Source organism: Labrus bergylta, chromosome 16, assembly GCF_963930695.1.
Source record: "Labrus bergylta chromosome 16, fLabBer1.1, whole genome shotgun sequence".
Lineage (NCBI taxonomy): Eukaryota > Metazoa > Chordata > Actinopteri > Labriformes > Labridae > Labrus > Labrus bergylta.
Window position 1 is genome coordinate 16,005,142 of NC_089210.1, and position 18,268 is coordinate 16,023,409.

The 18,268-nt window shown below is 42.2% G+C and overlaps 1 protein-coding gene across 2 annotated transcripts in view; it reads right to left on the minus strand.

Annotated features, from left to right (window-relative positions):
- The window catches only part of igf2bp1 (insulin-like growth factor 2 mRNA binding protein 1), a 46,538-nt gene that overhangs the window by 9,681 nt on the left and 18,589 nt on the right, over positions 1 to 18,268 (minus strand). For both annotated transcript variants that reach the window (XM_065964443.1, XM_020651608.3), the window contains exons 3-8: positions 3,509 to 3,557; positions 2,036 to 2,087; positions 1,760 to 1,823; positions 901 to 1,194; positions 656 to 790; positions 372 to 494 (exon numbers count right to left, since the gene is read on the minus strand). In XM_065964443.1, the coding sequence (XP_065820515.1) occupies positions 372 to 494; positions 656 to 790; positions 901 to 1,194; positions 1,760 to 1,823; positions 2,036 to 2,087; positions 3,509 to 3,557 (717 nt within the window). The remainder of the gene's footprint in view (positions 1 to 371; positions 495 to 655; positions 791 to 900; positions 1,195 to 1,759; positions 1,824 to 2,035; positions 2,088 to 3,508; positions 3,558 to 18,268) is intronic.

Here is an 18,268-nt window from a genome sequence, read left to right on the forward strand (position 1 = left end):
GGCTTTTTAGGTCGGGTACAATCACTTCTATCTGAACCACTTCTCTTGCCCGCTTCCATCACTGCAACACCTGTTGGTTTGACCTGATAACTGCTCTCATATCTAGCAAACCGAGGGGCGTCCAAAACGGCCGTGTGGGGGATGTCTTAAAAGCGTCTATCTTCTCTGGTCCAAACAAATCCAGAGCATTCAGGACCAGAATCTAAAGTTAGAAGGAGGACATACTGGCTGCTGCATTGTTGTCAGAGAAGCCAGCACTTCAACATAGCATGTTTCCTTAATGTCTGATCATATAGTAAGCTCACTTTATCATTTCACTCTCTACACATCTCACTGATTGGACCTTTAATGTTGAAGTGTGTGAGTCTTACGGTGAGATGGTGATCTTGGTGTCTGTGTCCTGTTCGACTTTCTTCAGGTTGCGTCCCTCCTTTCCGATCAGACGTCCCACAAAGTTGTTGTGAGCCAGAATCTTCAGAGGAACCTCATCAGCACTGAAAATAAAACAAAACAGTGATTAGAGGAAGAAATAAAATAAGATCTACGAGCAGAATCCTTCCAGATATTTGACGTGATGAAACCTGTGAGACGTGTTTGTTGCTGACAATAGGAACCTGTAAGTCTGTAAAATGTTGAGTTCTGGTTTAAAACCTACGTCTTGGTGTCTTTGGCCTCCTGGTGCATGATGTCGAGGATCATGCGGCAGGCGGACGAGCAGCCCTCGGGGGTGGAGTGGATGCTGATCGGCTTCTCAGCAGCGCCAGCGTTCTCCTTACGATGGACGTCGATCCTGCAGAGACAGAAACGATCAGAATTTTTAAAGTAAGACACCGAGACCTTAAGAGAGTACGCCGGTCTTCCTGACCCGACCGTGACCATCACAGCGTGCAATGGACTCACTTGCTCTGCGTCTGTTTGGTGATGTTCCTGATGGTGGCGCCCTCCTTCCCGATGATGGCTCCCACGTACTGCGTGGGCACCAACAGTCTCAGAGGGATGTCGGCGTGCGGAGGTTTGGGAGGCATCCCGGAGTTTGGTGACCCTCCTCGGGGTCCGCCTCGAGACCCATATCCGGGGCGCCGGCCGTTATCAGGCCCCCGCTGACCTCCATCCATCTCAGAGTTCTCATCGGGGATGTAGGAGACTCGCAGGGCGTTGTTCTCGAACTGATAACCGTTCAGCTTCTGGATCGCTCTGAGGAGGAAACACGACAAGATGTTTAATTTAAACCAGCGGAGATGAGGTTTAAACATCTGGAATATAAAGGAGCGAAATACACAAGACAATGAAGACATGCTGTGCAGTGAAGGGCAAGTTGAAGCAACACGTTTTAACGATTTAAAGTGACTTGGTTTGTAAACAGCGGTGAAGACGAACACCACACAGTTTGATATCATCTGTAATTAAAGATTTCTATCATCTCTAATCGCTCATTTTGTCTCTAAGTGTTTGAAATAATTCTTCAGAAAAGAGAGACGACTCCACAAAACAAACTCAAGTTCTCAGTTGTAGTTCCACTAAATGACCACTAGATGTCACACGAGGAGCGTCAAATACAACACCACCCAAACCCCTGAAATTAAATACCAATCAATGTTTCTCTGACACATTCTTTTATCGTCTTAAATATTAAACAAGTGTTTCATTTTGAAAGGGCACTGACAGGAAGTCGTTTTTTAGAAGTGTAAGACAGCGTTATTGTTGAGGGTTTGAGGGATCTCAGTCACAAAGAGGGAAAAGTAATGACATGTGAACTTACTGTCTGGCGTGCTCCCGGGATGCATATGTGACGTTCACCACGGCCGTCTCGCTGTCGGTGTTCACTGAAAGAAACACAAAGAAACCCGATGTTTAAAGTCAGCTCGGCTGCAACTGCACAGCGCTCTTACAGAGACGGCCTCTGGTTGAACACTTTGGATATATAAATAAAGTTATTAACATCATTCCTTCAGCTGAGAGAGAGAGAAACAACTTCCTTTCAGATATTTTCAATCAAAGACGGTCAATCAAGCGTCGTGCTGCTCGGGTGTCTCACCTTGTTCACAGTTTTCTACGGTCCCACACTGGGCCAACAGGCCGTCCAGCACCTGAGAGAGAGAGAGAGAGAGAGAGCTGTTAATTGCGAATAGTGTGACCTTAAAAGTGTTACAGGATTATTGTTCCGGTTGACTGGACGCTTATTGGTCACGTTCTCATTCAGATGTGCAGTGAAATATAACGACCGTTCTGCAAAGTCACGCAATAAAAATACTCAAACATGACGATAAGAGCGATGTGAATATCAAAGCGTGCAGTTTGAAGACATAAATGATGTACAACACATGAAATGCTACAATAAGGAAAACAAGTATCTCAACTAAGTTGTGACGGTGTCGGCTGTCGGGGACGACGAGGTTGAAGATTCATCGATTTCACAACTTTTTTTTTAAAGCAGATTTTTGTCTTTTCCTTAAAGGAGATGCAGCGTCAAGAATCCCCGAAAACAGTGAGGGGCTTTTGTTTTAATTCTTAATTTAACATCTTCATATGAAAGACGTTTTTGTGGTTTCTCCTCAGAGTCTTTGATTGCTCGTCTGCATGCTGCGATCTGATCCTCAGGATGTGAAGGGCTGTGTCTGCGGAGAGACGTCGCCCTCGTGTGGACAAACACAGCATGACCACAGCAGCGGAGAAAATCTGTCACACGGAGAGCGAGAGAGAGAGAGAGACATTCCCACAGGCACGAGCTTGCCAAAGGAGGCCGGCGGCGTGCCACACCCTCATGAAACAATAACGGTACACAACGGCTCTCTCTCTTTCTCTCTCTCTCTCTCTCTAGGATTGCAGCATCTTGATCCCCCTCATTCACACTTTCTGCTTTTAATGGCGTGTGCTGAAGGAGAAACGAGAGGAGTCAGAAACATCAGCTGCTTTCTGAAAAACATGACTAAACGTTAAGAATGTCAAAGTTTGAGACGTTTTAGAGGTCGGCTTTATTTAGAGATTATTATTATTATTATTATTAAGAGATTCCGCTTCCTGAAACCTCCAACAGCAGCTTCATTTACAGTTTAACAGTTTTATTTGGGTTGGATAAACAAGGAGATACTCGTGTCTTTGGGGAACAAAGATGGTTCTGTTATCAGCTTGTCGACTTTCTGCAGGCAGCTGAGAGATCTGTGAAGTTCAGACACAAACCTAGCTCTGAACTGTCGGGATCAGCTGAGACGATAGAACGAGCTTCACTCATAACGTGATGATTCTGAGATGCATTCAGTCAATATTAGAGCTTTCACACGGGCACAAAACTCCTGTAGTTTTCATGCTGAGCTCCATGTGTGAACAACCACATCAGGAGAATATCCGGTGTGCGTGAAAACAGCTGATGTGTGACTTAAAGGACGTTGCTGAAAATATTGGGCGTGCAACCAACAGAGTCCAACTGAGATTGGGTACGAGGAAACAGAATCAGCGCTTTATCACCGCTTGGTGCAGGGATGTGATGTGTGAGTGTGAAAAAGGAACTGACCTCCCACTGCAGGTGAGGAGGAATGTTTCTGATCTGCAGCTTCCTGGTCCTGAGAAGACAAGAAGAGGAGCAGGTTAGAGACTTTAAAATCAACAAAGAGAAAGACCTGTGAGACAAACAGCTGCAGGTTAGAGGAGATGTTTCTGGATGAGGTTCATCTGATGGTGAATCAAAATCACTCCATCAGGTTATCAAAACACACACACGCGCGCGCTCGCACACACACGCACACGCGCCTGCATCTTAAGACAAACTTAAACCTTGTGCGAGCGTCAGCACATCGTCTGTTCGTCCGTCATGTCATTTTTTTTTTCTTTAAACTGTGATCAATAATAAGCATGACTTTGTTTGACAGATTTTACACCTGTAGTATCCCGTTAGCCGGCCTAAAGCGATGGGTAATCACCACCTGTCCCAGTTTGACCAGGACCGCCCCGTTTTAAAGCTCCATAAAACACTAATATGTCCTGGTCTTGAACAGACCCTCTTCCATGGAGGGTTCTGTTTTGAATCATCAGACGTTTTTGACCATGAGGTCCTGATTTCCCTGACAAACCATCCGTACCAACATTTCTCTGAACCGAGAGGAAAACGTCTCCTTCTTGGATTCTGAACGGCTTCCAATGTAGACTAAAAAACATTTTTCATCAGGTACGTGAGTGTCAGGACGTTTTTGTTGTATCCATGTGTCGTCCTCCGTTTATCTCAGGTGTTTTGAGGACATTAATGAAGCAACAGCAAGAAGCAGGGCAGCATTGTCGGCTAAGTGACGAGGGGAGGTCGGTGTTTGTGCTCGTTGCCGTTTCTCACTGAAACCGTGTTTGTGTGAATATTTCCTGAAACTCAAAGAACTCATCTGTGTTCTTTAAACCTTCTTCAGTTTCATTTCTTCCAATTCAAGATTCAAAAAACGTTATTGTTAATATTCAACCCTGCACACCCCCGCCAACAGAGCATCAAACCGCAACAAGAACCAACCCCCAAATTAACCCCGCCCCCCCCCCCCCCCCGAGGCCGTGAATAGTCTTTTGTGCGTCTAAAATACCTGGCGTCCCCCCACCCAGGGAGGAAAAAAGAAAAGCTCTGATGCTCGATCAATACTTGCCTATAATCACAAGCTCCACCCCCAAAAACCTGCCACAAAAACAGACCTGCTCCCCACACCTCAAAACCACAGACACAGACACAGACACACACACACACACACACACACACACACACACACACACACACACACACACACACACACACACACACACACACACACACACACACACACACACACACACACACACACACACACACACACACACACACACACACACACACACACACACACACACACACACACACACACACACACACACACACACACAGAACTTGTTTGACCCCAACTGATGTCGCCCGCCAACCCACAGCCTCTCTGATTGGCTGAAACCATGGCAACAGGTCAGGAATGGGCGGACAAAACAACACGCTTCACATTTGCTTACTTGCTCGCTCACTCGTGTCATTCTTTCCATTTTTAACGTGTTTGTCTTTCACCTCCATGAGTCTGAGCCGCCATGTTGGAGCTCTCGCCACGCTGATCCAAGCAAAACGCTCCAAATGATGACTCGACAGTTTTTATTCCAACATGCAGGAAAACTGACGTAACATCGTATCCAATGCATTGATTTTTGTTGTTCATATGCAAAGATGGAAACACGCCGCAGCTTCAAAATGACTCAAGTCAAACGTGAAAGCGGACCTGTTGAGGTTCTCTCAGCTGTGAAGGCTTCACATCCAACAAAGGACTGGAGAGGAGAAAGAAAGAAGAAGAAGAAGAAGCAAAGAGGGAGGAGGAGAGAGAGGCTCTGCTACTACAAGGGGCAAAGGGCAAAGGTCGGGGCCCCTCAGACCAGACAGAGGGGCCCCGAGGTGGTCTGACTCTGTGGGTATCGTTAGGAACACAACAGAGCAGAGACACATATGTAAATGTGGGATCCGTTAGGAGTGAGTGTCCGGTTCCTTTTGGGAGCATCACTCCTCTATAGTCGTATAAACTCATAACAGAGCATTAAATTATGGAGCTAATCGCTAATCACACTCCAACGCTAACAGCAACTGCACGACTGATTGCACCGACAGAGGACACGGATGGTTGTGCAGCTACACCAAAACAAAAAAAAACTCTCACTTCCTGAAATCCATACGCTTCCTGTAACAGAAACAGTCGACCATGAAGAGCCTTCAATTGTTACCAAAATCACTTTCTAGGTTATGGTGTGTGGAGTGAATACTGAGCAAAGACTGAAGCAACTAGAAACAGATTTTAGATTAAACTCTTTAAAGCCCCGTCCTTTACCTGGTGTTTTTGTCTGAGCGCCAGCGTCTCTTGTGACAGAGCGAGGCATCGACAGACCAACAACTACTCTGAGGGGTACAAATGTGTTGTTTCCACGGCTTGAATCTTTGCAGCTGCAGACGTTTGTGTCGATCACTTGTTTTTAACAAATCCACTTCCTCTCTAACAGAAAGGTCTTTCTCTGCAGGGATCCTTTCTGTACTGTTCACATACTTAGAGTAACAATCTGAGCCTGTCAGGGAATCAAACTGCTCAGCTGCGGCTTGTTCAGTCCGGATCAATGGGAAAACACCTGAATCAATAATGACATCAATCTAATCCCTCATGCTGCATGTGAAAGGGGTCACTGATGTAAGGGCACAGTCATACTGGCCATCCGTACCGTGCCCAAGCACGCTTCAATGCTAAAGTCAAGTTCGTTTGACCAGTGTGACCGCTCCGTATCGTGCTCAGGCACGGTACACTTCCTTGGCTTTGGCATACTTCGAAGAGGTGTGCTTCGGCACGGTACACTTCATGCATGAGCACAAGCACGCGGGTAAACAGCGCTGACAGCCTTCATTATGGAGAAATCCAGAGTTTCATGTCTGTATCTGACTAAAATGACACAATATAAGCCACAAAGTAGCTGTCATGCTCTCTGTGTTTTTTTCTGATGTGCAGACTCGGACTCGACTGCGTGTCTCTTTTTCTCTCTCTCTCTCTCTCTCTCGTCCGCTTGTTTGTAAACTGAGCATGCTTCATAATAACATAAAGCATGCATGTGTTGTATTAAGACGTTATGTACAAGAGGTAATCGTGCTTAGGCACAGATAGTCCTGTGCAGTGTGACCGCGGGCCGCACCGGCCAGCGGGGGAATGACGCTGCGGGGGGGGGGAATCGTGCTTGGACACAGCACGGTATGGATGGCCAGTGTGACCGCGCCCTAAGGGACCTCTTTCTGCATGCCTGGCAATACTCAACGTCAGACACGATCACGTCTTAGGCTGCACACAAGACACATCCTAAACATTTCTAATGTGCACATGCACAAAGTCAGGATGCCAGAAAAGAAAGAAGGGAAGAAGGGGGCTGACTCGGACATTAGATCCCAACAAGAACTTGTTAAACTTATTTCAGTCGACTCCAAAGGCAGAGGGAGCTAATGTCAGCCAGGAGGCTAACAGTACTGATCGAATGTGCATGAGTTGATTTAAATCATATCTTGAGAGGGCCTTTCAAGGGCCCAGACATTTCTGACTTCCTGCACGCCACATCTGATCTGCGGAGCAGCTCGGTCAAAAATAGACATTAAGAGGAGCTTGGCAGAGTGCTGCTTCCCAAACCGGCTGTGGTGCATCTGGAGGGATCAGGAGCAAACCGGGGATCAGCTACAGCGGCTTTGTCTCAGCCAGAACACGTCCCTGTTGTGCACGATGGAATTTAAACCGAATGCATCCTCTTCATGCTCTCTGCCAGAAAGCAAATATGCACCAAACCTTTCCTTTAAGCCTCAACTCAGGCGTTCTAATCACCATTTAACGAAGCAGTTAGAAGATAATCTTAAGACTAAAACACATACAGAGACCAGGATGTCCAGTTCAGCCATCGCCTGCTACCATTCAGAACGCCGCTCACAGTAACAGCTCGCTCTGAGACATCCCTGAGCCTGGAGTGAGCGCTGGCTGCAGCAGCCCAGAGTGCAGAGGGTTAATATTTTATAAGAGCTATCTAGCCAGCAGAAAATCTCAGATGAATTTTTTATCGCTAATGGTGAAGAACAAGCAGCCAAACCCCGTCATCCGGTGTGCTTACCCAACCCTCGTTACCGGACAAATTCCTCTAATCATCCAATCTGAACCAGCTGTGACACCTTCAGAGCTCCACCCACTGACCCCTTAAATAAATCAGCTCCATCATGGCTGAGGGGTGTGCACTGCTGAGGGGATATTTCTGCAGGAAGATTAGACGCTACATGAGTGGATGCAGGGGCGGCGAGTTCAGGTGAAGATTCAGGATGCAGAAAAGCCTGGTTCAACAATCTATCATAAAGACAAATCCAAATGATGATTAAATTAAGAATGAATTTAGTTAAACCTGAGACCTACTGTTGCACGTTTGCTTATCTCGATGTTAAGTACAAAAAGTCGGATGTGTGCAGCTTTGAATCAACAGGAATCTGCAGCGTGATGAAAGTATGTCGAGCTTCATTTGAGCCGCTGACTGACACAGAACTTACTCTAGAAATAACAAATGAAAATCATCCCTACAGAGGTGACCATAGAGCAGGTAAGATCTTAGAAACATCCCTTAATAACAGCCAGGTAAGCCAACTGGAAAAGATGATACTGAACCAGCTTCTTTTTTTTTTAAACATCAAGCCAAGCGGCAGAGTTTATGTGCAGAGGAAGAGAGAGTCCCAAAGTGTTTGAGCCACAAATTCACAAGCACAATCACTGTTTGTTTTCAGTCTGACACGAGAGACGAGAAGAAGACCCTGATCAGAGGACCTGAGGGGTCCACTGGGGAGGGAGAGATGGAGGAGGTCAGGGATATAAACAGCTGCCAGATCATGCAGGGCTTTATCAACAAACAGAATATTTTAAAAATGAATTCAGGCTCTCATTGGAAGCCAGTGCAGGGAGACTGAAGGATCTCTAAAAAGGTCTAACTCCGTAGGGATCACTAAAAACTTAAAGTAGTTACAGAAACAGATTATTAGCACTTTTATGGCCTTATGGAAGGAATGTTTTCTCCTCAGTTGCAGGAGAAATACCGCCAACTAATTTCAAGAGTTGCCACACGACCCTTAACTTTATTTTCCTCCCGTCTGGTTTGCAAACTGAATCTAACATCTATCATCACTTCCGACACCTCACTCTCAACCCTCCCTCTCCAGAGTTTTCCCCCCTTAAAGCTTCCCTGCATGGCGGCTGGAGAGAAAGTTCCAAGATATGTAACGGAGTCTGAGAGCTTTAAATAGACAGCACGGGGCAGGAGGAGGGAGGAAAACCAGAGACAGGAGGAGGAAGAGGCAGCGATGCAGAAGGAGAGATTCCACATGGTTAAGACGGAGGAAGGAGAGGATGCACCAGGCTCTCAATGAACAGTGTGAGAGGAACGTGTGGTTTTAAAGGCATCACACAGAATGAAGAACTGCTGCATCAGGGATCATTTTCTCCACTTCCTCGTGTTACTACAAAATAAATATAATACACCTGGCTGCTGCCCTCCAAGCACATTCACCCTTCATCCATCTTACATCCCTCAGAGCATTTTCTGCACCTACTGCGTCTGAGTCTTCACCTTAAAAACCATCAAACGCACAGAAAACATCCCAGGGAATAAAATCCTGCTTCAGACGAGAAATGTTACAACTCTGCAGAAGTTAGAAGTATAACAGAAGCTAAAAAAAGAACAGAAACTGAGCTATCCTCTGTCACAGCAGTCACAGCTCTCTCTCTCTGATTGGCCCACATTTGTAGGATAAAGGTCACCTAGCTGACTCACTGCACTCTCATTGGTCCACAAAAAAACCCTTCTTAAAGCTGAATCTCATCCAATCAAACTTTAATAGCGATGCAACAGTGAGGAGTGGGCAGACGCTCGGCTCCTGCTATCTGCAAATGCACTCAGGTATACAATATTTATGTTTATGAATCATAAAAAACGCTCACATACGTTTTCTGTACTTTTTAACTGATTGTTTCTGCAAAAGAAGCTGCCGATTATTTACCAATGGTCTTCTTCAAAGAAATGACTTTTCATATCCTCAACTCTGCACATCCTAAATTACTCCTACACTGTGAAGGCTACATGCAGACTCTTATTATTCCCATAGTATATGATATACTTTATTAGGTGTATTCTGCAGAATTCTCATTCATTTTCCTACCTACCTGTTTTCTGATACACTAATTGATTTATACCTGTTGTATCTTTGGTATTTATAGATTTTTTTGAAGGTATTTTTATGTGAATGTCCTGCATTTTAAAGTGATTTAATAACAATAAGCTGCTGTCATGCATTAATCTCACACTTAATATCATCCCTGTCTTGTTCTCTAGTTAGACATGCCTGTAATTGTTTTAATAAACATTTTTAAACTAGTTTTTTTTTTTTTTGGAGATACTCCTCATAATAATATACAATTATTAAAATGATGAATTCCCACTTCTCTCACGTACATGAACTACACATGAAGTTGCCCCTGCTCTTTTAGAAGAAATATGGACACGCGTAGAAAAGACACTTATGTAGAATCGCTGTTTTTATGCGTTTCTATGACAACAAATACGCTACGCGCCGTTAAACGTATTTAAAAACGATATGAGAGACTCTACCATCATGTTGACGGCATTTTCAACGGACCTGGAATTAATTTAGGGGAGAGGAAATGAGGAACGGGGTGAGGGAGAGAGGAGAAGGGTACAACAGTAGTCTACGGGCTAAAGTTCAGGCTCTGCTCTCCTCTCTGACCCCGCCTGCAGCTCGCGGACAGGCCTCCATTTTGGATCTGCGAGAGAACTCCATTTTGAGCCCAAACTCGACCTCCTCAATGTTACTGTTCTACCAATGAGACATTTTTTCTGTCGTGAAATACTTGCACACACAAATACAGTTATCTAACGTTATAAACACACCTCATATTTCATTCTGTGGCGTTATAACCGCCTGTATAGCCGCGGGGCCGCCATAAATTAGAGATCTGCACATTAATGTCGTCTTCAGCAGGCTCAGCTCACAGGGCTCTGCTAGCTTCTAACCGTTACTTCTTCGTTTAAGTGTAAATTAAATCAACTTCCAAAGATACTACAGATTGTTACTGTGAAATTAGCGGAGACGTAAAATGGTGATTCATTCAAAACCCACTCAGTGAGGTGTTCAACACCTTCGGCAGCTCTTCCCTCAGCACTGCCTCGCCCCCTTCCCTCCTCCTTCCTCCTTCTTTTACTCGCCATTTTGTGATGCTCATAGCCATTTCACGTCGAGTCCACGGAGCCAGGCGGGGGGGGGGGGGGACAGACTGCAGGCCCACAGGAAGGCTGTGAGTGGGGGTTTCACTCGTGGAAATGTTGACGTTAATGCCAGTTCTGTGTCAAACAGCAGAGTTGTCGACCGTAACAGCGAAATGTTCCCCTCAAAGAAGGTTAAAGGTGAGGAGTTTGTAATGTTTCCAAGGCGACGAGCCTTTCCCCGCTCATTAAAACAGTAAAAGAAGCCCTTTTTTAATTAATAAAAGAAATAAAGGTATTTCTATAAACTCTCCTCTTGATTATGGTAATATTTACACCAAAGCTTAGAGATTATTTATTTTTACAATGCCATGAAAAATGCTGGATCAGACAACATAAACAATAACTAACAGAGCAAAAGTATGTTATTTCATACTGTAACACAATTAAAATGTAAAATGTGTACATACAAACGTATCTAATAATTGTATCATAATTTATAGAGCTAGCCTATTTAATTTGACAGCCCGTATTCTTCAGTTAAAAGAACATTTTGGTTAATTTCATATGTTCAGGAGAAAACCATTATTTGCAAAAAACTAGTATGCTAAAGCAGTGTTTCTAAACTGGTCGAGCCTCAGGACCCACCAACTAGTCCTTCATGAGAAATGTATTTATTTAAATAAAAATTGTGCAGTGTGGACCTCAGATGTTACAAAGTGTGACAGAACAAAGAAACTCAATGAAACAACGTTGTTTAAAAGTGTTTCATAGACTTTTTGACAGCATTCTTCTTATAAGCGCACATTCTCGACCCACTTATAGGTCCCAACCCACTAGTTGAGAAACACTGTGCTAAAGTAAACAATCATGACATTATTTTTTCCCAGTGGTTGTCACAAAAAGGTTAACTTGTGCTAGAAAATGTTAGGCTAAATATAACTACATTCAATAATTCTCGAAATAGTGGCCTGTGTAGACTAAATCAAAGTCAAATCTTTGTTACCTAAATTATTTTAAAAGCACGCCAAAGACAGGAGAGAAAATGGTGTCATATAGAATAACACAAAGAGATTGGTTTGGTTTGGTTTACAAAGTTAATTGAAGACTTAAGTAAGAAAAAAGATGTTGATCACTTGACAGATTCAGAGTCATATAAAGGATAAAGACGTACAATCTAAGAGGAGGATAAGCGTCTTAATAAGAGGAGTTATACAGGGAGGTAAATAATCTTCCAAAATATTCTCCTGTACACATATCTCATTATGTTCTCCCTTCTCTCATTCACACTGACATGTGAGAGCCAGTGGGCGGCCATCTTGACCAACGCCCATTTACTACAATGAGTGTGCAGTCATATGACGGAGAACAGAGCACGAGGAGGAGGTGGAGGCGGGAAGGGCACATGCGCCATTACATGAGCTGTGTGTGTGTGTGTGTGTGTGTGTGTGTGTGTGTGTGTGTGTGTGTGTGTGTGTGTGTGTGTGTGTGTGTGTGTGTGTGTGTGTGTGTGTGTGTGTGTGTGTGTGTGTGTGTGTGTGCTCAGTCAGCGATAAAACACAATAAAACCTCCACTTCCACCCGAACCATCTGCTTACAGCTGACACTACAACTGTTATCAGAGAGATATAAGTGTGTAAAGATGTTTAAATATAAAGATAGAATCACTGTTAAGGAATCGACAACTGCTCGAGATCATATTTAAGCCGCAGGGTGAGGATGCACGCGCTGTTACAAAAGCAGGGACACACCTCCCTCCGTGCGCGCGCACAGACCAACCCCCCTCTAGGATGTGAAACTCCACAACCGGAAACGCTTCACATTCATTCCAGCTCTATTAAAAAAGTTAATACAAAAAGATACTCTTTCGTTAAATAAACAATACGTCTTCCAAGTAGAGCGAGTTCGTGAGCTCACACCTTTGGCTTTTCTCCCCCTCGAGCGCATCACACGAGCACGAGCACGTCGCTCCATTCACAAAGTGCGGAAAAACTACTCGGGAGTAACCTCGCCTTCAGGTGTTGTCTGAAATAATCGGACAAATGAAATTATCACCGAAAACATTCAGAAACGGAACATTAGCGCAGAAAGAAATGGGGACACAAAGAAAGTAAATGTTGGCTTGATGCTCAAAAGATTCTATCATGCTACTTAACATGATTCAAATACATTTCTGTCTTATTTTTTATTGTAATATGGGAGATGGCGTTTCAAATATTAATCTGTTGTCCACTTAAGAGAGATCTTTTTTGAGATATGCTATAGGCCAGACTCAGAACAATAAAATACATTACATTTACAAGATTTAGATGTTTCTTTTTTCCTTGTTACGTCCAAAAACTAGTGAACACACCAAAGAATATCAACTGTCCGAGGAGCACTTGAATGCAGCATTACTACAGAAGCGCGGGAGGTGGGAGGGGCTCTCCGCCTTCCGAGATAGAGAGAGGGGGGGAGGAGAGAGAGGGGGAGGGTTATTCTATAGAATGTGTGCCATGAGAGCACCGCTGACATGCAGCACGGGGGGGTTTAGGGGTTTTTCTGTGTTTTACTGAAGCACTAACTACAGAAAAACGGAAGATTTTTCTCTCCCGGTTTGAGTGAAGAGTGTCAGGGTGTACTCGCGCGCTGTCACCGGTTAAATCCCCGCGCTTCTTCCCCTCGCACGCGGCAGGTATTCATTAAAAAAAAAAGGGTTAATTGTTTTTAATACACATACTTCATTAAAACGTGAATTCAAGACGAAGTGGAGAATAAAAGCCGACCCTGCTGCAGGAGGAGAAAAACACATTTGTTTCTCATTTAACAGCCGCGCGAGCTGATGTGGCACAAAACTCCGACCATTGGAGATAAAAACCTTCGAGGCGCCATCTTTAAAGTCTCAACATAAAGCTCAACATGAAGCTCAACAAGAAGCTCAACATGAAGCTCAATGTCCCCTCTTCCATCCACATTAAATGTTTTTAATACATCGTTTAAATTCGGAGAGAATTAAGAGAAGTTAAAGCAGAAGAGCAGAAAAATGGCGGCTGAGTTTATTTTAATAAATGTGGTTCTTATATTCTGGTTATATATTGTGTATATAATGTGGTTCTTATATTTTAATAAATGTGGTTCTTCTTATAACGTGATAACAGCATCACACTGAAGTTTATTATTTAGCTTTAAATAATTCAAACAGGCCTACTCTCTGGATTAAAGGTGGACATTCAGACCGAACATAAAAACCAGCACAAAGGCCTTTAACTAAATTTAAAACAAAAGGTTAAGTTACTTATTAACGGAAATATAACATCATAACAGACGTAAGAGACATAAAAACACATTCCTGAGTGTATTTTCAGATCACAAGCTAAACATTTATAATCTTATTATATTTTCTTAATGTGAAAACATTTTTTATCTGACAGCAGAAAATCTTAAAATGACAAAACTACGAGAAAAACCAAACACTTAAGATGTCCAACAAATATATCAAATTAAGTTAAACAGATTTTTAAAGCCAACTGATAGAAAATAAAAAATAAAATACATTTTCCTTTGACAGTTTGTGATTCAATCTTTCTGAAACTTTTTGCTTTAAATACAAAAACAAGTCAAATAATCTCGTTTTTAATCTCTAAAACACCTAATACAAGTTTTTTATCCTTCATGTGAAGATGTTTTAAAATATCGAAAGCAAATTGACCGTTTATCACATTTATTACATAAAAACAATTTGAATGTTTAGAATGTTTTTTTAATGTTAGTTTAGTGTGAATCTAAATCATACAGATTAAAAAAATATATTTTTATAAAGTATAAAATCTCACAAATATTCACAGAGCAATCCGAATATTCACAAACAAAATGAGTTGCATAGAAATGTTTTTGAATATCAGAAGAAGTATGAAGTGAATTTTCACAAACGATGGATAAAGCTTTGTTTCCAGTTCATACATTCACATTTACTAAAAATATTTTCCTCTATAAAAATGTAAATCACGACTTCTGATGTGTTCATTAATACAGTTTTTACGCTCGTTTCATGAATTCATCGTTCTGATGTTTGAGGAGCTGCAGAAACGTTTGAAAGGTTTGAAGAATCTCATTCACGTGCAGATTTTATTTTTAACGTGTCGTCTGTTTCCTCCTGTTTTTATTCTACTTTTTAAAATGTGTTGTTTACTAAAGATTTTAATCAGACAGAAATCAACAATTTCATATAAACCTGCACAGATTGAAGAACAGGAAGAAAAACTACAATTTAACTAAATTATCTGCAGAGTCTCGTCAGATTTTCATGTTTATAGAACGCATCTTTACATCTCTGCAGAGGACCCTGAACACATCACAACTAATTATTGACTTTTATTTGTGTCACTTTTTGATTTGTGATTCTGACCCTCGTCTCATTCCATTTAATTATCACAAGTTGAAGTGATTATTGATGTTGTATTAACTGAGATGAGTTTTTACTGCACAGTGTGAACAACAGACACTTTTCTTCACTTTGCACACACAAAGGGTTAGACATTAGAGTTTTGTATTTGGAGTTTTTGAGAGATTTAGAGTCAGTTTTTAACCTCCTGCAGTCAGGTTTCTTTATTCTAAAAAAAGAAATAAGAATAAAAACGTGATGACTGTTTGATTCCTGCCTCAGATTTGAAAGAAAAGACGATTAAACTTCATTCTTTCTGTCTCTCGTTTTTTTAAGGCGGTGTCGTTCCTAGAAAGAGGAATAGAAAGCAGAGAGGGGCCGGCCTCCAAAAAACAAAATGGGGGAGAAAGAAGGAGGAGGAGGGAGTTCCTGCTTTGTCTTAATGTGAGCCAGTGTGTGTGTGTGTGATTGAGTGTGTGTGTGTCAGTCAGTGTGACGTCAGCCTCTACTTTGTTTTGAATCGTTGAGGAACAGGGCGGGACCAACGAGAGCCAATAGGTGAGCAGCAAGGAAAGGGGCCCGTCTCTGCACGCGCACACACACACACACACATACACACAGTAACACACACAGAGTCAGGTTCTCAGTGTGAACAGCAGAGGGCCGCCTGAGTCTCTAATCAGACTCTGAAACAGACTCGGGCAGCAGGATCTCCTCAGACAGAAAGGAGCAGATTTTAAAAATCAAATTCACTCCGACATTCAAACTTAAATTCTTCAAGTCTTTCGTCGGTTTGTTTCTCTGAGCGAGGGAATCAAATAAAAAAAGATCAGAAACTTCTGAACTTTTTTGTCTGAATCGGACAGAAAGTTCTCGAATGAATCCGAAGATTGAAAACATGAAGATCTGAAGAATTCATTCTCTCTAAAGTTTCCTGCTGTGTGGGAAAAGAAGACGTCGTCTCTGAGGAGATTTTTCGAGTCGAGCTTTGTTTACAAAGTTGTAAAATAACTCGACTCGTTTGCACTTTTCCTTTTAGTCTTCGTAAATAATGATTGTTTTGTGGTTGTAGATTTTAAACCGTCTGCAGAGCTCCTGCACAACTAATGCTCACAATTATTCATAACTAACACAAACAAATCCTCAGTTTGTTTGCAAACTAAAATTAATAAAAGTGTTTTTAAAATCATAGTATCCTCCCAGTGTTATAAAAATAAATAAACACCTTCAAACAGATTTCCCTCGTCCAATTTCCTCTGAGCCGATCCAAGGTAATTTACCTATCAGATATCGGAGTGATCAAGATCTCTGGTCACTTTAAACTTCCTCAGCTCGCTCAGTCTCACTTTGAAGACGTTCAGACTGAACTTTAAGGACTGACTACAGATCATTTCCATGACAACGTTCAGACGAGATGGAGCTCCTCCTTCTTCTCTGCGATCAGAAGTAAAAACTGTTTAAAAGATTTATTTTGAAAACCTGACAGATTGTTGCTGCTTTCTGTTTGTGTGCACAACGTTCAGATAAACGTCTTTGGAATTATTTAAAAAAAACACAATGCATGGCGTTTGAGTGCTCTGCATCACAAGACGTCTGATGAACACGTTCAGGTCCCACCTGTGGTGGTCATGTGATGTCAGACTCGAGGTGGAAGACGAAACATCAACACCTGCTGAAGTCCGGACAACAACCTCGGACACTCGGAAAGAGTTAGGCGCCCGCCTTGCTGACTTAACGTCATATTCGTCATCACATGGCGAGCAAAAGATGTTTTTCTATTATTGTTGCACATCAACGTTTAGCTCAAATATAACTCGTAACATAGATATTCAAACATCTTCTTCGAAGTGTCCACGCCGTTTGAACGCAGCATTTGTCCCGCTTGTGGACATCAGAGTTAAACAAATCGTGCTGCGTTCAGGTGCTCCTCGGATCGTCCGACTTCAGTGTGTTCAGGTGATTTTTAAGTCTTTAAGTGAAACACGTTTTTAACAAAAACTAAAATATTAAAAATAGAACGTGTGTGATAGATGTTTTCTTCTGTCATCAAACAATAATAAAGAAGTTATAATTAAAAATGATTATATTTATTTCAGCTGTGTCTCTGTCATTTAGCTAAACGTTGACGTGCAACACGAGAATTAATAATATTAATAAAACGTCTTTTTCCCACCATGTTGATGGCAAATATGACGAGCGAGGTGGGGACCTGATTGTCTCAGTTTCTCCGACTCAAGAAGGTGTTCATGTTTCATTTTCCAACTCAGAAACTTGTTTTCCCGACGTCTCAAACAGCACATGAACGCAGCATTTCAACCAATAAACCGTCACAGACCGTCAATAAAAAACAAATAATAAATAAATGAAGTAAACTGCTTGAGATGACCTTGATGATTATACTTTAAAGAGAGACAACGAGACAAAAACACTGAGTCATCCAGAGAATCAGCAGGCGGCGATGGCGAGGCCTTTTCTGACGTCCTCGTCCACGGGTGGGACTCGCACATAAACCCGTTCATCAGACCGCATGCAGAGCGCCCTCGTGTTTTAACGCAGGAAGTTAAAATAAAGATTTAGGAGTTAAGAGTCTTTCTGCATCACATCAGCAGAAGAAGAACTGAAGTTTTTCTACAAAATATGTTCATAAAAAAATAAGAAATCATTCCACATTTGACATGAAGGACTTCAGTTTTATCGATATCTAAAACATTTTAACCAACTGAGGAACGACCTCGAGTTTAACCTGAAACCAGTTTCACATCTACAAACGATCCAGAATCAAGTCGGGATAATAAAAAACGTTCAAACTGAGCAGGAGATAAATAATTAAATGATAACAAGAGCTGCAGAATGACGACGAACACAGAACTAAACGACCTCGACTGAGATCATCAGAAAAATTCTCAGATTTCTTTATCAGGCGATTTTAAAAACTTAAACTTCTCTACAGGCCGGTCTGCAGAAACACGAGTGATTTAAATCAACGTGTGCACATCAAATCTTCTGTTTTGTTTTTTGTTTGTTTGTTTCATTTGTTTTGTTCTGAAATAAATTCTTGGAACAAATTTTGTTCTGATACGTTTTGGTTTTTTGTAACCAAACTAGTAGTGTCTTAAA